Genomic DNA, 16,726 nt, shown 5'->3' on the forward strand with positions numbered 1-16,726 from the left:
TTATATCATTTCAATCTTTTAAAATGTATTGAGGCTTATTTTATGGCCTAGCATATGACCTACTTTGGAGAATGTCCATGTGCACTTGAGAAGAATGACCTATTGTGCTGTTGTTGGGTGGAGTACTCTAGTGATGTCTGTTAGGTCTAGTCTGTTTAGAGTGTTGTTCAGGTCTTCTGTGTTCTTGTTCATCTTCTATCTAGCTGTTCTAGCCATTGTTAAAAGTGGGGTATTGAAGTTTCCAACTATTATCATTGAATTGTTACCTCTACCTCTTAGAACCTCTGTTTCCTTAGAGAAAAATTATTCCTGCCTTGCAGAGGCATGGGAATAAAGAATGCAGAGCATGGCAGCACAGGCTGCCACTCAGTGGATGTTGCTGCTGTGTCTCAGAACAACTTGACAGAGGTTAGGGCATTGGCAGTCAGGATTTCCTCCTAAAGCCACCTGGTGCTTTTGGGTTAAGCCAGCACAGCTTCAGTCTGAAAAACACAAACCCTTCCTAAAGAGAAAGATGAGGCTCAGAGCCTGTCTAGTCCTGTGCCTTATATTCAGGATATGCAGATCTCCTGTCCAAAAATTAAAAACTAAGTAGTTTGTAAGTCCTAACTTCTGATCCTTATCTTGCTAGCTGACATTTAAAATTCCTTCAAAGAACTTTCTTGTGATAATCCAGTCACTCATCCATCCATCCATTTTGCCTTCCTTCCTTCCCTGCTTCCTTCCTCCCAACTCAACAGATAGTTACTAAGTCACCTTCTCTGGGCCAGACCCTGCCCCAGGTACTGAGGATACTGAAATCAGACCTGCTGGAAAGGACTGAGCCTATCAAGGAAGACACCCTGACAGGTAAGCAGGTACACAACATGTAGGAATATAAATGCTAGAATAAGGGAAGGAACAAAAGGTTTGGAGGGCACAGAAGAGGGAAGGGACCTGCTGGTGGGGGAAGGAGAAGAGGAGATCAAGACGGCTTCCCAACAAACAAAACTGAAAAGAAGCCGTCAACAGTGGCTCAAGTTTCGTAACCCTCCCTGCCCCTGCAAAGCCTCTCAGGTAGGAGGGGGCCCATGGGAGGAAAATGAGGGAGACAAGAGGATGTTACACAAAGTGAGTCATCCAGCCTCAAATAACCGAGAACTGCAAAGACAAAAAGTGCTTGACTTGGAAGTTTGCCAGCTTCAGTGCTGCAAAAATAACCATGATGAATTCACATATTTCTGTGCAAGTATCGGTCCACCATAATGCTGAAATCTCAGCCATAGGAAATTGGAGCTTTGGGCCCCATATGTTCAAAATCATACTCATATTTTGGTCAAGATTTTCTTGAAGAAGCTAAAAGCTATATTTTCCTATTAAAACTGGTCCTAGTCTTCCATCCTGTCCTGGATGAAACCACGGAATGTTTCCTGCTCAGGGTTAAAAGTCACTAGGTACCGTTCTGTTTCTGGCTTCAGCCTCCACAGAAGAATTGTTGCTGTCCGGTAAGTTGATAGACTTTCCCCATAGTATGAAAAATAAGCTCATCAATAATATTTGTTGTACGCCCTCTATGTACACTGTAGGGAGAGAAAAGGAAGTGTATGCGGCGCAGAAATCCTTCACTGGAACTTTTGATCCACCTGAAAACATGAGGGGAAAAAGTCATGAAACACTTTTTAAAAATTAAGAGCTATCTACAGTACAAGGGTAAGACAAAGAGGAATGTGCTGGAAGGCTTCCTAGAGGGAGAACACAGACAGAAAAGCATGGGCTCCGGGACCAGACAGACTCAGACTCACAGACTTGGACTTACTCGCTCTCGGCCTTGGATTCCTTATCTGTGAATAAAAGGGGACATTGGCTCTTACGTGAGGCTGGGTGTAAAATATGTGGCTCATGGTTGATGTTCAAAAATGTGGTGTTGCCTTGCCCTGACGAAGGAAGTAGAAGTGACTGAGCTCCCTAAGGATGGGCGGGATCCTCGCAGGCAAAGGGAAGGCGGGAAGGTCCTCTTGCAGACAGCAGCAGCGCGCAATCCCACAGCAATGACACATGGGGTGGTGAAGATGAGTGCCTGCCTTCCAACTCTGGCTCCACTGCTGACGAGCCAGGTAGCCGTAAGCAAGTCACTAACCTCTTGGTGCCTCAGGTTTCTCATCTGTAAAATGGAAACGCTGATAGATCCTATCTTCTGGGGTTGTTAGGAGGATTGAGTTAAGATGAGCTAACACTTAGAACAATGCCTGGTGCCTAGCGAAGGGTCAGTGAATGTCAGCTGTTGCTATCATACATGGAGGGCAGCGAGGAGACCACGTTCAAGACAAATTGAGGAATAATGGAAATCGGAATAGGAAGGCTGGGACCAAATTTTAGAGGGCCCTAATTGCCCAAGTTAGTCTGGACTTAATTAAGGCAATAAAAGCCCATTGCAGGTTCTTGAATAGGGGTTGACATGGATTAATTATAAATTGAAAATGGTAGAACAAATGAGTTCCTGTCGTAGCTTTGAATTATACCAGAAAAGGTTGTTCCTGAACAGTGACTTGAGTCTCCTCCCACTTCTACCCCAAGATGGTATTCTTTGGAGAAGAGCTGAAGGCAAACGACAGATCACATATCTGCTCGTTTTTCCTCACTGATATCTCTCAATTCACAAGCCCATGAAGGCATGGGGTCAGCAGGGAGACTGGCACTTGGGGTGTCCAATCATCATTTTGGCTTTTCAAATAAGTAGCCACGAGCTACTTCCTGAAGTGACGAGCCTCCTTGTTTGGGCTGTCTGTCGAAGCCCACACATCCTGCCCTCACCCCCACCCGTACCCACCCACAGGCAGGCAAAGTCAACTGGGGATCATTCCACAGATCTCCAGCATCCTCTCAAAGGGCAATGCCATAATTCCTAGGATCAGCAGCTAAGTGGCAGGAAGATGAGTGGGTGTGAACATGCTACCCCACCTCACTTCATTCAGATCTGGGCTTTTAGAGACAGGCAGAATCAAAGGAAATGACTGAGCGAAAGCATTCCACGTTCCAGAGACGGTAATGAGAATGGCAATTAGCATAAATGCAATTTTGACATGTGTGGAAGTTCTTTGTACAGAGAACTCTCAAATGCTGGGCCCAGGGAAAGCGGGTGCAGTGGTCCTGTGAGTGCTTTGTGACAGGAGAAACCACTGGAGCACAAACTGTGTGGGGCCGACACGAGGAAAAAAAATCCTAACGCACATTTCTTGGCCTTCAGGATCCAGAAAAAAAGACCACAGATTCTGACAGATGTAACGGGAAACAATTCCTTTGAATCTGTGATTTGCTTAGCAGAAAAAAAGGAAGTCAGGTAATCCTTAAGTGACCCCAAGTGGTAAAAATACACCAGCATAAGGGTTTCGTTCTTTGTGGGTATTCACAGTGTGACATTAGCGCCACCTGGTGCACTGAACCGGGAAATGATAAACCACAGACCCACAGAGCTGGCGTAGGTAGGCCCTACTGCATTTGTTATTTTGTAGGAAAGTATTCTCTTGCTGCTGGATTGTGAGCCAACAGTGGGAAAATGAATAACAATTTATGGATGGAAACATATCACAGACTTTGTTATTACAACCAATAGAACTCACAGCAATATTTTAAGTGAACAGTATTTAATGATATGGGTATAGTCCAATGTCTCCAAATTGAGAGCCTTTAAGAGCCAAACAAAATACATCAAGCTTCCAGCCTGTGACTGCAGGTTAGCCAATTCGCTCCCAAATATGTCCTAAGAATTCTTGGGAGTGCCTGCCAAACCTGACTGCCACTAAGCCTGACTGTCACCTTTCTGAGCTTTGGTTTGGATGACTGCTCCAAAGAGTGTTCTGGTCCCCTGCTGCCATGATGGAACAAGCTCCCACAGGACAGAGTCCTAACCAACTCCCACACCCCTCAGCATCACTTGTTCAAACACGCAGAGCCCTCCCTTTAATATCTAAGTCAGACCGACATCCCTACTTGCTAACACCCGGGCGCAAACACTCGAGGATTTCAAGGGAAGAACGATGTAGAAAAGAAAAACCCAATGTCAGCGCTCTCATGTTCAGCTGACTCCATCGCCACTGGCCATCTCTCTGACTGCAGCCTGCATCCTGGCAATTCCTATCCTGATCAGGATTTCCCATGCTAGACTCTTCCTTGATACCTTGACCCGCCACAAAAAACTGGAAAGCCCTTAACATCCCGTTATTGCCCCAGAGAAACACCACCTCTGGCTGCCTCTTCAGAGTCCTTTGGCAGTAGCAAATATTTATCCTTCAACTGGGATTTAATTTAAGGAAACATATGGCTTATAGCCTTTTCTGGTGAACAGGGTGAATTACCTAGCTGGGGAACAAGATTTGAGGTAAAATAATGGGTTGAACCAAGGATTTCCAGAGGCCTATAAAGTGGCTCTGTCTAAAGCAGTGGAAATATTTTAAATAAAAACAAACTCACCTGGCTCCAAAATTTTGATATTTAAAAAATTTCTTTGCTGAGGAAAGTTAGTCCTGAGCTAACATCTGTGCCAATCTTGCCCTATTTTATATGTGGGTCACAGTCACAGCATAGCTGACAAGTGGTGTAGGTCCATGCCCGGGATCCAAACCTGTGAACTTGGGCCACCAAAGTGGAGCACGCTGAACTTAGCTACTAGGCCACAGGGCCGGCCCCCAAAATTTATTTTTTAAATAATCTTATTAGTTTCTTGAAAATGATATATGGTACCATTTTTATCAAAGTTTTTCTCTACAATAACCTCCACTGCATAGTGTAATAGCAAAGCCTCCAGCTTGAACCCAAACTGTATTTAACCTTAAGACGCGTCTCAGCTGGGGCATGTGCAGAGGGTAATGATGTGGAACAGGATCAAGAGACATCTAGAGCCAGGCTCAGCTCAAGGCGGCAGCTCTCAATCCTGCAGCACATCTGCATTTCCTGGGGTCCCCAGGCCCCACTCCAGAACAACGAACAGAATCTCTGGAGGTGGAGAGCAGATACTGGCATTTTCTTTTAAAGCTCCCCAGGTGATTGCAATGTGCAGGCGGGGTTGGGAACCACTTACCTGTGGGAAGGGTAGGAGGTGCTCGTTTCTGGTATAAACACAGTGGACCAGCACTGAAGACAGGCGGTTCTCGCATAGCAAGCAACTCTCTCAGACGTCCTTTTGAATCATCCTGCCTGAATCTTAGGGTAAAAGATGGCAGCGAGAACTAAAGCTCTAAGAGCCATTTCTCTATAACAGTGCTTCTTGATTTGTGGTTCAATGTCCACCTGCATCACGGTCTTCTGATGAATTTGTTAAAATGCAGATTCCCAGGTCCTGCCATAGACTGATGATCTCTGTGCATGATTTAGCTAAGCAGAAGTCAGTAAATATCACCGGGGTCAGATCCAGGCCTATCTGACTCCAGGTTCTTTCAAATTCCTCTCAACACTCTTGACCAGTAAGAGTAGAATCTCTGTCAGAAAAAACAGAACTCTAGGTGCTTTTAAATGAAAGGTAATTAAAGCAATAGATTGGAAAACAACAGCAAAAATCCCCCCTTCTACTCCTGCTTCCAAAGGAATCCTCTATCAATTAGTTTGGAGCAACAAAACCATATCCCTCCCTTTCCTTCCTGTTCTACATTTTTTCCCTTCTAACAAATATTCCTTTTTCCCCCAAATAGGGTCACTTGGAAAAAATCCTTAGTAGAAGCCAGCATCCATAGGGAAATAATACAATTACTATATAAGGGAACCTACCCCAGATCTCATTTTATATTTACCTATACATTTTTCCTATTTTACACATCTCATTCAAATTGCAATAAAGTGCATAGTTCCCTCTTAAGTCAGAAGAATAAGGTGAAAAATGTGACTAAATGGTTTTGCCCATTTAGAATTGGCTGGGAACCAACTTTTTTTCAATCTGGGCTGTTCTCAGTCACTGCCGCACACACTTCTACTCTAAAAAAACATGGAAATGAAAAAGAAAGAAGCCTTGTACATCATTTGCAACAAGTCTGGATCCTCATTTGTAGTACAATGCTGGGGGTGGGGCACGAGCGGCCGAGGGCATGGGGGTAAGGCGGTATGTACAAAGAAGTGCGTGTGGGATGTGAGACGACCTCCGCTCACCAGCACCAATTCACACACCCTAGGAAGAGACAGTATGAAAACAAACTTTAAAGGCAACAAGTATTATTCCACTTGTAAAATCAACTGTACAGAATTCTTCCTATATTGTTAGTGTGAAGATCAACCAGTACAATCCTTTCAGAAAGCAATCTGGTAACGACCCTGAAAAATGTTCATAAGGTTCATTTGTTTTAATTCGACAATCTAGCTTCTAGGAATCCAGTAGAAGGAAACAACCCAAAAGATAGAACAAAGATGTTCATAGGAACATTATATGTAACACACGAAAAATGTAAACAGTTAAATCCTATAAAATATGGTATGAGTGTCTATCTGCTGGACTTCTGCTGAACTCTTAACATAACCCTGAATGATGAGAATAATTCTTACCATTATCATCAACCAAGGAAGTACAGCTTAAGAGGCTCAGGACCCTGCCTTCCGTCATCCTGCTAGTGCGGGTTAGGGCCAGATTTGCATCCAGCCTTGTCGTGCTGAAGTTCACTTCCTCTCCAAGTCCCCTCAGCGCTCATGAGCAGTGAAAGCACAAGGGGCACACAAACCACAACACATTCAATGGATTATGCAGCCATCAAAGTGTTTATAACAAGAAAAAATATTTATGTTAAATGAAGACATAAAATTCTATATACACTATTATTGAAGCTGTATACCAAAAAATTTACAGAAAAAGAAATGAACCAAAATGTTATTTAGCAGTGACTTTCTCTGGGAGTGGGAATATAAGTCAAGAGTGGAGATTACTCTTAACCTGAAGTTTCCACTTCTGTTTATAATAGGAAAATACATATTAAGAATGAGGTACAGAAAGGCTTTGGCAATTGTCTAACTAATGCCCGTACTTAGAGGCCTTTAGAATCAGTTCTCTTCAGGAAGCATCCCCAGGCAAGGAAAGCATTTGGTCCTTTTACTTGGTTTCCTATACTCTCTCAGGTGGTTCTGTCCTAATGAGAGGCTCAAAGTACCTTCCAGATTAGCAGTACAGTGAATACATAAACCAGAGTTAGAGAAGCTCACTTCAGTTTGTTAAAATTTGAAAAAGCAAAAAAATCCCCCAAAAAACCACTTCAGTCACTATGAATGTATAACTCTAGCAACCAGAGCCTGAAGGAAGCTTTGAGGAGAATGCATGGCAAATGAAACACCACACAGGCAATAAGGAGGAATGTGCCAGGACTCCTAAGACCATAGGCCGTATCTGCCATGTGCTGAAGGTGGGGCGAGTCTTGGCATTTCTCTGTAGAGGGGAGGCTGACATAAGAGCTACAGGCATGAGACTTGTGAGTACACTTAGAAATTCTTACACTACAGAGTGCACAGAGCTGAAGCTGAGTCAGAAATACTTACATTTCATAGTTAATACTGAACATTTTCTGGACTTTTCAGTGCCTCTAGTGTCCTGTATTAGCTGGAGCAGAGACCTAGACATACAGTGGTTCAGATAAGATCAAGTTACTGTGCCAGACAGCCCAGAGACAGCTGGCAGCTCCTCTACAAAATCATCCAGGTTCCTTCTGTCCTGATGCTCTGCCAGTTCCTAATTATGACACTTTTCTAACGATGAACATGGCTCACTGACACCACATCCAAGTTCCAGCTTGAGGGAAGAGGGAAAGCACAGGGGTAGGACGTGCCCCAGAAGTTGCACACATCACTTCAACTTGTAGCCCACTGATCAGAACCTGGGAAAGACAGTCTCTAGCGAGGCAATCCAGTACCAACTAAAACTCAAGAGGTTCTATTTCTAAAAGGAGGAAGGGGGCAGGGGGAAATCAGATCTCTCATGGCTCAGTGCCCACAACTTAACCAGGCTTTAACAATTACTCACACCCTTAGCATTAATCCAGAGACCTGAAGGAATGGGTATCTGAAAGCAGGGATGAAGAGTGAAGGGAAAGATTACCAGTGACGTGAGTATAAAGAAAGGGCAACTCAGGTCTCCAGGCAACCCCTCTGCCGGTCTGGTTACATGTAGCTTCCTGTTTTAAAAACTCTGTTCCCTAGGTAATTCTAGTTGGGCAGTAACTTGAAGAGGAAAAACCAAATAACTGCTTCCAGAGTTTCCCAGTTCTATCCAGCATTCCTCTCTGGCCTACCCATTCGGACCTAAGGATCATCTTCCAAAGGGAGACCAAAGAGGAAAAGCTGAAAGTAGGAAACCCAAGTTCTAGTTCCAGTTCTACAAACCAGGCCGTGGGAACATGTATTCTTCTAAACTCAGCTTCTGCACCTAAAAAACAAGGACATGAACAAGATCAAGAGGATCTCTGCCAGCTCCAATATTGGTCTGAATCTCATTTTATCAATTAAAATCTCATTTCTAAAGCAGTGATGAATGTGTGTGAACACTGCAAAGGCTGTCGTCACAGAGCTTTGAGATTGGTATGGTAGTTCTAGGAGATCTCCCAAGAAAGTGGTCCAGACATAAGTGAAGGAATGGCATCCTTGTAATCATCTCACACAAACTAGGACGCACCACACTAAGTCATGGTTTTAACGGTATTGGTTTTTCCGTTTATATACGGAGTTTCACTCAAGATTTTGTTTAAAGAAAATATCTCAGTGCTAAAAGATTTGAAAATCATCATATAAGAAATTATAATAGCCTGCACTCTTAAGGAATCTCTAGGGCAAGAATAATTTTCCCAAAGAAACTACTTTATAAACTAAGAGTCAAAAGGCAGAAAATAACAACTCAATTGTATCTATTTAAATTCTTCCTTTTCCTTCTGGTATTTTAGGCAATAAGATTTGAGGAAATATATTCCAAAGAACTGTGTTTAATTTTAAGACCTAGAAGGACAACAAAATAGTTTTATCTTTATGGGTATACATCATCTGGAAAGAAAGGTTCTTAAAACAAGGTAAACCTTCAGCAACACAGCTTCACTGTCGCCATCACCAAATCAGTCATCAATCCTTCAACACAGAAACTTTCCGAACTCTCTAAAAAGATCCATGCTTCCAAACTAACCAGACTGTCCTACTTTGGGATCATCCAGTTTTCTTTCATGTCACGACTCTCCTCTAGCTTCAATATACACCTAGACAACCATAACCATCTCAAGATTATCTCCATTCAGGACCACTTCCTGTGAAAAACTCTACTCAGAATTTTCACTAGTGGTCCCACATAGGTCCTCTGCCAAGTTCACATATCCATAAACTTTACTTCATGAACCCACAGCTCTCTTGAAAAAGAACACTATCAAGTAACTTCAAAATAAGACACAAACCTTCATGAAAATATAGTCATCAGGTTTATTTTCATCAAGTTGCCATTTTATGAAGAATTCCTACGACTAATGTTTCTTGACATGCAAGAGTTAGCATTAATAGCTTAAGTTACTATAAATACTGCTGCTTGGAAGCAGTACAATATTTTTAGAGTTTTAAGACTACAGACTTTTATTATTCAAATCTTATTCAGTGTTGTTAAAATCAGAAGGTTCTGAACAGCTGGTTAGGAAGGTAGCCAAGATGCAGGAAAGATGTCTGTGCCTCCTTTTCAAGGGCAGCCAACTCTTGAACTGTAGGTGCCAAAATATCCACATGGCCTTTATAGTTTCCACCTGCATCACACACACAAATTATAAAGTAATGTAAATGACATGCTTGAAATAACTTGTCAGCAATACTTTGGCTCAATTATATCAGTTTAAACATTGCTTCTAACAATAAAAATGTACTACTGGGCAAGTTATCTCCAAAACTCTGGAGTTTTAAAATTGATAAATCAATACAAATAAATGATTAGGCCTCACTAACAGCTGTCCCAGTACCCCTACCAACTCCTCCCCTCTCTCTTCCATGGTTTGGAAACCACTACTTAAGCCTGAATCTCAAAAACAAATTTCAGAAATAAGCTAAGGAAATAGTAGGCTGGGTTACCACATGAATTAAGTCAAAGGCTCTCAATTCTTTATTAAAAATTACCATTATACTCGTTTCCTAAAAATTCCATAAATGTTCAATTACTTTCCTGACATTAACACAAACAGCTAAGCTGCTGCGCTTCACTCACATCCAGAGCACACAGTAAAAGAACGTGACACGATACGCATGGGCAAAGTGCTCTGACAGTATAAGGAGGGAATGCTTCAGATGCTAAAAATACACTGAACAATAAAATGAAATTACTCTCTTCTTAAACTGAAGCTCAAAAACAACACATTCAATTTAAAATAGAATCACAAGTAATTCAAAGCTTACCTCCAATGGCCCTTTTTTGACCATAGGTAACTTTCCCATCAAATTCATCCACGGGTACCTTTATATCTGGCTCGACCTGAGAAATGGTACAGTTCAGGTGTTCTTCTATCTCAGACAGCAACTAAGAAAGGGAGAGGAAATTAAAGTATTTTCAAATAAAATTTTCATTTTGACAAAGTTGCATTTTATCAGCATTAAACAAAACCAGGAAGGCTAGAATACTCAGTGTAAATGGAAGTTAGATTTCTGAAGAGATGAACTCACAAGCTACAATGTATAGGTAACATTATAATCAATTACTACTTTTTCCTCATAATCGAAAAATAGATAAAATCTGAGATTAACTTTTGTAGATAAATGCAGTCTATTTTGACCGATTTTAATAAGCATGTGGTCAGTCTTACCTGCATCTCATTGTACCATATGGTGCAGCCGCCATCATCCTTGAGTCTCGTGTTATAGCACCCTTTTCCACGGCTGCTACACACATGGTACCAAACCTGCATTAAAGAAGCAGAATATATTAACACATATGGCGATTGAAACATGCTGGATATCTTTATTCTCAACTAGTTTTTTAATATTTTCTGTCCTTAAGGCACAAGAAAAATAGATTACAGGTATGGTAGGTCATCCAATTACTACCACCATTCCATAGCGCATTAACTAGGTCTTCTGAAACAGTTCTTTCTGAGAACAATGCAGAAGTTTTCCAAAACGATGTCAATTATGGAAAGGAATTCTCAGATAAAAATAAGGATGGAAAAGTAAATACTGGAGAATGCTATATTCACAATTAGTATCAAAAATAAAGTTCAGGGGGCAGGCCCCATGGCCGAATGGTTAAGTTCGCACGCTCTGCTTCGGCGGCCCAGGGTTTCACCGGTTTGAATCCTGGGCACAGACATGGCACCACTCATCAGGCCATGCTGAGGTGGCGTCCCACATGGCACTACTAGAAGGACCCACAACTACAGCTGTGTATCGGGGGGCTTTGGGGAGAAAAAGGAAAAATAGAATCTTTAAAAATAAATAAATAAAGTTCAAATGTTTTCTATAGGATAATAAAACAAATAGAAAAAATTAAAATGAACAACTAGTTTGGGCAATGACTTTGTGGGAGTTCCTTATTCTTTTTTTTTTTTTTTTTTAAATATTTTATTTTTTCCTTTTTCTCCCCAAAGCCCCCCCGGTACATAGTTGCGTATTCTTCGTTGTGGGTTCTTCTAGTTGTGGCATGTGGGACGCTGCCTCAGCGTGGTCTGATGAGCAGTGCCATGTCCGCGCCCAGGATTTGAACCGACGAAACACTGGGCCGCCTGCAGCGGAGCGCGCGAACTTAACCACTCGGCCACGGGGCCAGCCCCGGAGTTCCTTATTCTTGCAACTTTTCTGTAAATTTGTACCAAACTAGATCAAAATAACAAGTTACTCCCACTTCCATAAAAAGTCTTCTACAGCATGATGCCGGAGAGGGTTTAAATATTTTTTGGTGAAAATAATTATATTAAAGCTATTAGGAAAAATTACATTGCGTATTTTTTCCTTTCTAAACTTTGTCCTAATATTTATTTATCAATTCAATGAATATAGAGAAAAAGATGCTATTAAAAAGTTCATTTATATTCCATATGCAGCTGAGTTCAATGTGAATGGAAAAATCAAACGGCCTTTATTTCCAACATCTAATAAGACAACATAAACAATGACTATAATACAGTATTGAAAAGATTACCTTCTCTTTTTCTGTTGCCACCAGGGAAATAGCCAGACCCATCCTGAAAGATTTTAAAAGTCTTTTTTAGACTTTATTCCTGAAGCACAGAAGCTTAAAAAGAAAAAAAGTTACATCAGTACCTTTCAGCTCTTCCCACTCTGCCAATTCGATGTACGTAGTTTTGCTTTTCATCCGGCAAGGTGACATTTATAACTGTAAATAAAAACAATTCTCATCAATCACTAAGAGTTTCTAAAATTTTCAAACATATTAGACGTTTGACATTCTAAATACTTCAAACATATTAGATGGTTTACTTTAAATTCCATAAAATTCAAACTGTAGGCATAAAAACTTGCTTCTTACCATAAGGAACACCATGGATATCAATTCCTCTGGCGGCTACATCTGTGCAAATCAAGAATCTTACATCTCCTTTCTAAAGAGAAAAGAGGAGAGAGAAAGGAATTTATTAGTACGTACACTAAAAAATAAACACAAATACTATCTTTCCACTAAATGAGACCTCTAATCACTAACGTGTTACTATCAGATTAGAGTTCCAGATAGTCATAATTCACCAGAACAAGTCTTGAATTTTTAAGTTATGATCTGCTGAAATATGACATTTAACTGAATAAATCAATGACTGGATTCATTTTTTTTCTTACATCAAAGATAGAAGATATTAAACTATTGCTAAAATTTGGCTTTATCTTTAGAAATCCTGACTGATAATTCAAAAGAAAGATAAAATAGAACAAAATGTAAAAACATATGGATTATCTTTACCCGTGTATTAACAGAGAGTGGGCCCCTGGTGCTCTCAACAAGGAAGTACAAAGTAGCCTTTAGATGTCATTTGTGCCCCAAGGCAGAGTAAAGGTAGAGATTCGGAGGAGGGGAGAGGGCATACTGACTTGTGCTCCAGCACAATGCCCAGGATAGAGAAGGGTGGCACGCATGCTGAAATGAGGCCATGTGATATTTTTTGTTAAGCCAAAGTCATTTTTTTTCCCCCAAAGATTGGCACCTGAGCTAACATCTGTTGCCAATCTTTCTTTTTTTTCTTCTTCTCCCCAAGGCCCCCCCAAGTACATAGTATATTCTAGTTGTAGGTCCTTCAGGTTGTGCTATGTGGGACACCCCCTCAGCATGGCCTGATGAGTGGTGCTAGGTCCACGTCCAGGGTCCGAACTGGTGAAACCCTGGGCCACCAAAGCAGAGTGCACAAACTTAACCACTCGGCCACAGGTCCAGCCCCCATATGATATGTTTTAACATCTCTGTCAATTATGCTCAGCATGGAAACACAATCCAAAGTTCCTAAGCCCAGGACTTCCCACCTTTGTTCATATTACAGCTCTGAGAGAAAATGATATTTGTACTCTACACTGAGGCGAACACACAGTGGTAAGTGGAAGAGGAAACTGCTTGGGGGTAGAGGTTACCGACTTCGAGTTCTCAATGGCTGAAGCCCCACCCACGTGCACCCAGAATTCTATAACTTGCTCACGTGCTGCAAGCACACAACTGAGATAGTCTGCCCCAAAGAATTAAAAATATATTCAATTCTACAAAACCATATTCTGATACCTGTCTTAAACTGATCTGCAAATTAAATTTTCTATTGGTATTACCACAAACTATTAAAAAAAAAAAGTTCCCAGACATGGTTTAACTATCCAATGACGCTTCTCCTAAAAATATCTACCAGAAAGAATTTAACTAAAACTTCCTTAAATTGAAAATTCTTATTACAGTAGTGTTGTGCTAATAGAGAACACTTAATTTACCATTTGACTGTTAAAGGTGACTAAGCCCTGCCAAGATGAGGATACACCATACGGTAGAAATATTTTGAAATTTCTAGGACAAGAATTGCTTATTAATACTAACTGGAATTGATTAAAACTACATACAATGCCCCTTTTAAGTATTAAGGAAATGCAGTTAACTAAATATCAGTACCTTAAACCTTTCCAAGTTTTGCTTCCTCTCATGAGGTTTCCTGTCACCATGAAGACAAACACATGAGAACTGGTGTCCTTTTTTATCAGGTCCTAGTGAAAAACACATTAAACAGTTAACCTTGGAAAACATTATGCCTAAGACTATGTAAAAAAAAACCAATAACATTCACACTACAATGGTACCATGTAATTCTATGGAAATCTATACCCCAACTTGCCATGAACCACGGTACACACAATTTCTGTCATAGCTGAAATGTCATTAAAATGACTCCATAAGCATTAAAATTGATTTGCTTTGAAGGACATTTGAAACCACCCTTCCTGATCTACAGGAGTAGATAAAGCAGTGTGCCAACTAAAATGCAGTGGGGCCAGCCCAGTGGCATAGTGGTTAAGTTTGCATACTCCACTTCGGCGGCCCAGGGTTCACAGGTTTGGATCCCAGGTATGAACCTACACACTCATCAAGCCATGCTGTTGTGGCATCCCACATACAAAATAGAGGAAGATCAGCACAGATGTTAGCTCAGGGCCAATCTTCCTCACCAAAAATAAACAAACAAATAATAAAATGCATTGTGAGGAAAATATATGTGTACCAGGAACCTCACCTATCCCAGGTAAAGTGAAGAACCAAAAAGTAGACAAAAGAGATCACTCTTAGAAGAACCAAAATGGGCATTATTAAGTTCATGCCCTTACTAAAAGGCCACATTCACAAGCCTGCTCTCCTCAAGATGTTCTAAGCAACTTAGTTATCTGCTTTCCTGGCCAAAGCAGATTAGAAGGAGCAAGTTAGAAGGATGGAGAGGTGTTAGAGGCAGGTGCAGTGGGAGCCAATCCTAAAAAAGAAACTTCAAGTGGATACAGTTGTAACAAAAAGCAGTGCAGTCTGGACCATTGGTTCAAAATTCTAAATTGTTCAAATTTTCCATATCCTTTTTGAGTTTTCTAGCTCCTTGCCATGTATTAATTATAAAAAGAGATATGTTAAAGTCTTCCCCACTACAAAAGCAGGATTTGTCTATTACCTTGTACATCCGTCAAATTTTACTTTATATATTTTTTCAACATTATTTTTTCAAACATATAACAAAAGAATTCTAACAATGAGTAACTATACAGTCATGCGTCGCTTAACAATGGGGATTTGTTCTGAGAAATGTATCATTAGGCAATTTTGTTTTTGTGCAAACATCATAGAGAGTAGTTACACAAATCTAGATGATAGAGCCTACTACAGACCTAGGCTATATGGTACTAATCTTATGGGACCACTATCATATTATGTGGTCCATCGTTGACCGAAATGTCATCACGCGACATGACTGCATTCTCACCACCTAAATTCTACCATTAATATTCACTGTACTTGCTTTACCACATATCTATCTATCCCTCTGTCAATTCATTTTTATACTTTTGATGCATTTCGAAAATATGGCAGATATCAGTACACAGTTTAGCATGCATATCATTATCATTAACTAGAGTACAGTATTTGTTTGGGTTTCTGTTTTCCTTTTGAGGTAAAAGTTACATACAAAGAAATGTACAAATCTTAAGTGTACATTTGCTGAGTTTTGACAAATGCATACACCTATGTGGCCCAAAGCCCTATCAAAACACAGAACATGAGTATCACCCCACATGGTATCTTCATGCCCTTTCCCAGTCAATCCCCACTCCTATCCTCCTAGGGACAACCACTGTTCTGGCTTTTTTTTACCTTCACAAATTAGTTGGTTAGTTTTGACTCTTCTAGAAATTGAAAAAAACGCAATCATATAGTATATACTCTTGTGTGAGAATTCTTTCATTCAGCATAATGTTTCCGAGATTCATCCAGTTATTCTATCAACAGTCCAATCCTTTTCATTGCTCTGTACAAGCATCTCACATTTTGTTTAGCCATTCTCCTATTGATGGCCACTTAGTGTATTTTCAGTTTTGGGTCATTATAAATAAAGCTGCTATGACCATCCTTGCACACAGCTTTTGTCAACAAATGCTTTCCCTTATCTTGGGCGAATATTCAGGAGTTGAACTGATAGGCCATAAGATAGCAATGTTTAATTTTATAAAAAACTGTAAGATCTTTTACCAAAGTGGCTATACACCAATAATGTATGAGTGCTCCAGTTGTTCCATATGCTCCACAAAATTTGGTGTATTTTTAATCTAGCCATTCTAATCAGGCTACAGTGGTACCACGTTGTGATTTTATTTTGCATTTCCCTAACAACTAATTATGTTGAGCATTTTTTCATGTTGGTTTATATATTTGATGTCAATATAAGGAGCATAAAATTAGAATCATTCTATCGTCATTGTAGATTATTTATTACATAGCAGCTATCTTTATTGTAGTTATACATACGTGTGTGTGTGTATATATATATACAGTAAATATTACAGTAATATTTTTGTATTAAAATATCTTGTATCTCTTATTAATAGAGCTAGACCAACTATGATTAATATTTTAGCAGATATATATAAATATTTTGTCATTCCCTTTCCTTTCAATCTTTCCATGTCACCAGGTTTTAGAAATGTTTCTTGTAAACAGCATATAGCTAGATTTTATCCAGTCTAAGAATCTATGCCTTTTAACAGAAGACTTCAGTTCACTGATACATGTTATAATTTACTCATGTACTCAGATTTTTCCACCAGCCACCTTACT

General features: G+C 40.2%; 1 protein-coding gene across 3 annotated transcripts in view; it reads right to left on the bottom strand.

Annotated features, from left to right (window-relative positions):
• Positions 1-9,379: 9,379 nt before the first annotated feature.
• The window catches only part of DDX1 (DEAD-box helicase 1), a 42,168-nt gene continuing 34,821 nt past the window's right edge, over positions 9,380-16,726 (bottom strand). For all 3 annotated transcript variants that reach the window (XM_070574393.1, XM_008539710.2, XM_070574394.1), the window contains exons 20-26: positions 14,033-14,124; positions 12,428-12,500; positions 12,202-12,274; positions 12,080-12,122; positions 10,749-10,844; positions 10,345-10,465; positions 9,380-9,704 (exon numbers count right to left, since the gene is read on the bottom strand). In XM_070574393.1, coding sequence (XP_070430494.1) covers positions 9,574-9,704; positions 10,345-10,465; positions 10,749-10,844; positions 12,080-12,122; positions 12,202-12,274; positions 12,428-12,500; positions 14,033-14,124 — 629 coding nt within the window. In that variant the 3' untranslated portion in view covers positions 9,380-9,573. The remainder of the gene's footprint in view (positions 9,705-10,344; positions 10,466-10,748; positions 10,845-12,079; positions 12,123-12,201; positions 12,275-12,427; positions 12,501-14,032; positions 14,125-16,726) is intronic.

This window comes from Equus przewalskii, chromosome 14 (assembly GCF_037783145.1).
Source record: "Equus przewalskii isolate Varuska chromosome 14, EquPr2, whole genome shotgun sequence".
Taxonomy (NCBI): domain Eukaryota; kingdom Metazoa; phylum Chordata; class Mammalia; order Perissodactyla; family Equidae; genus Equus; species Equus przewalskii.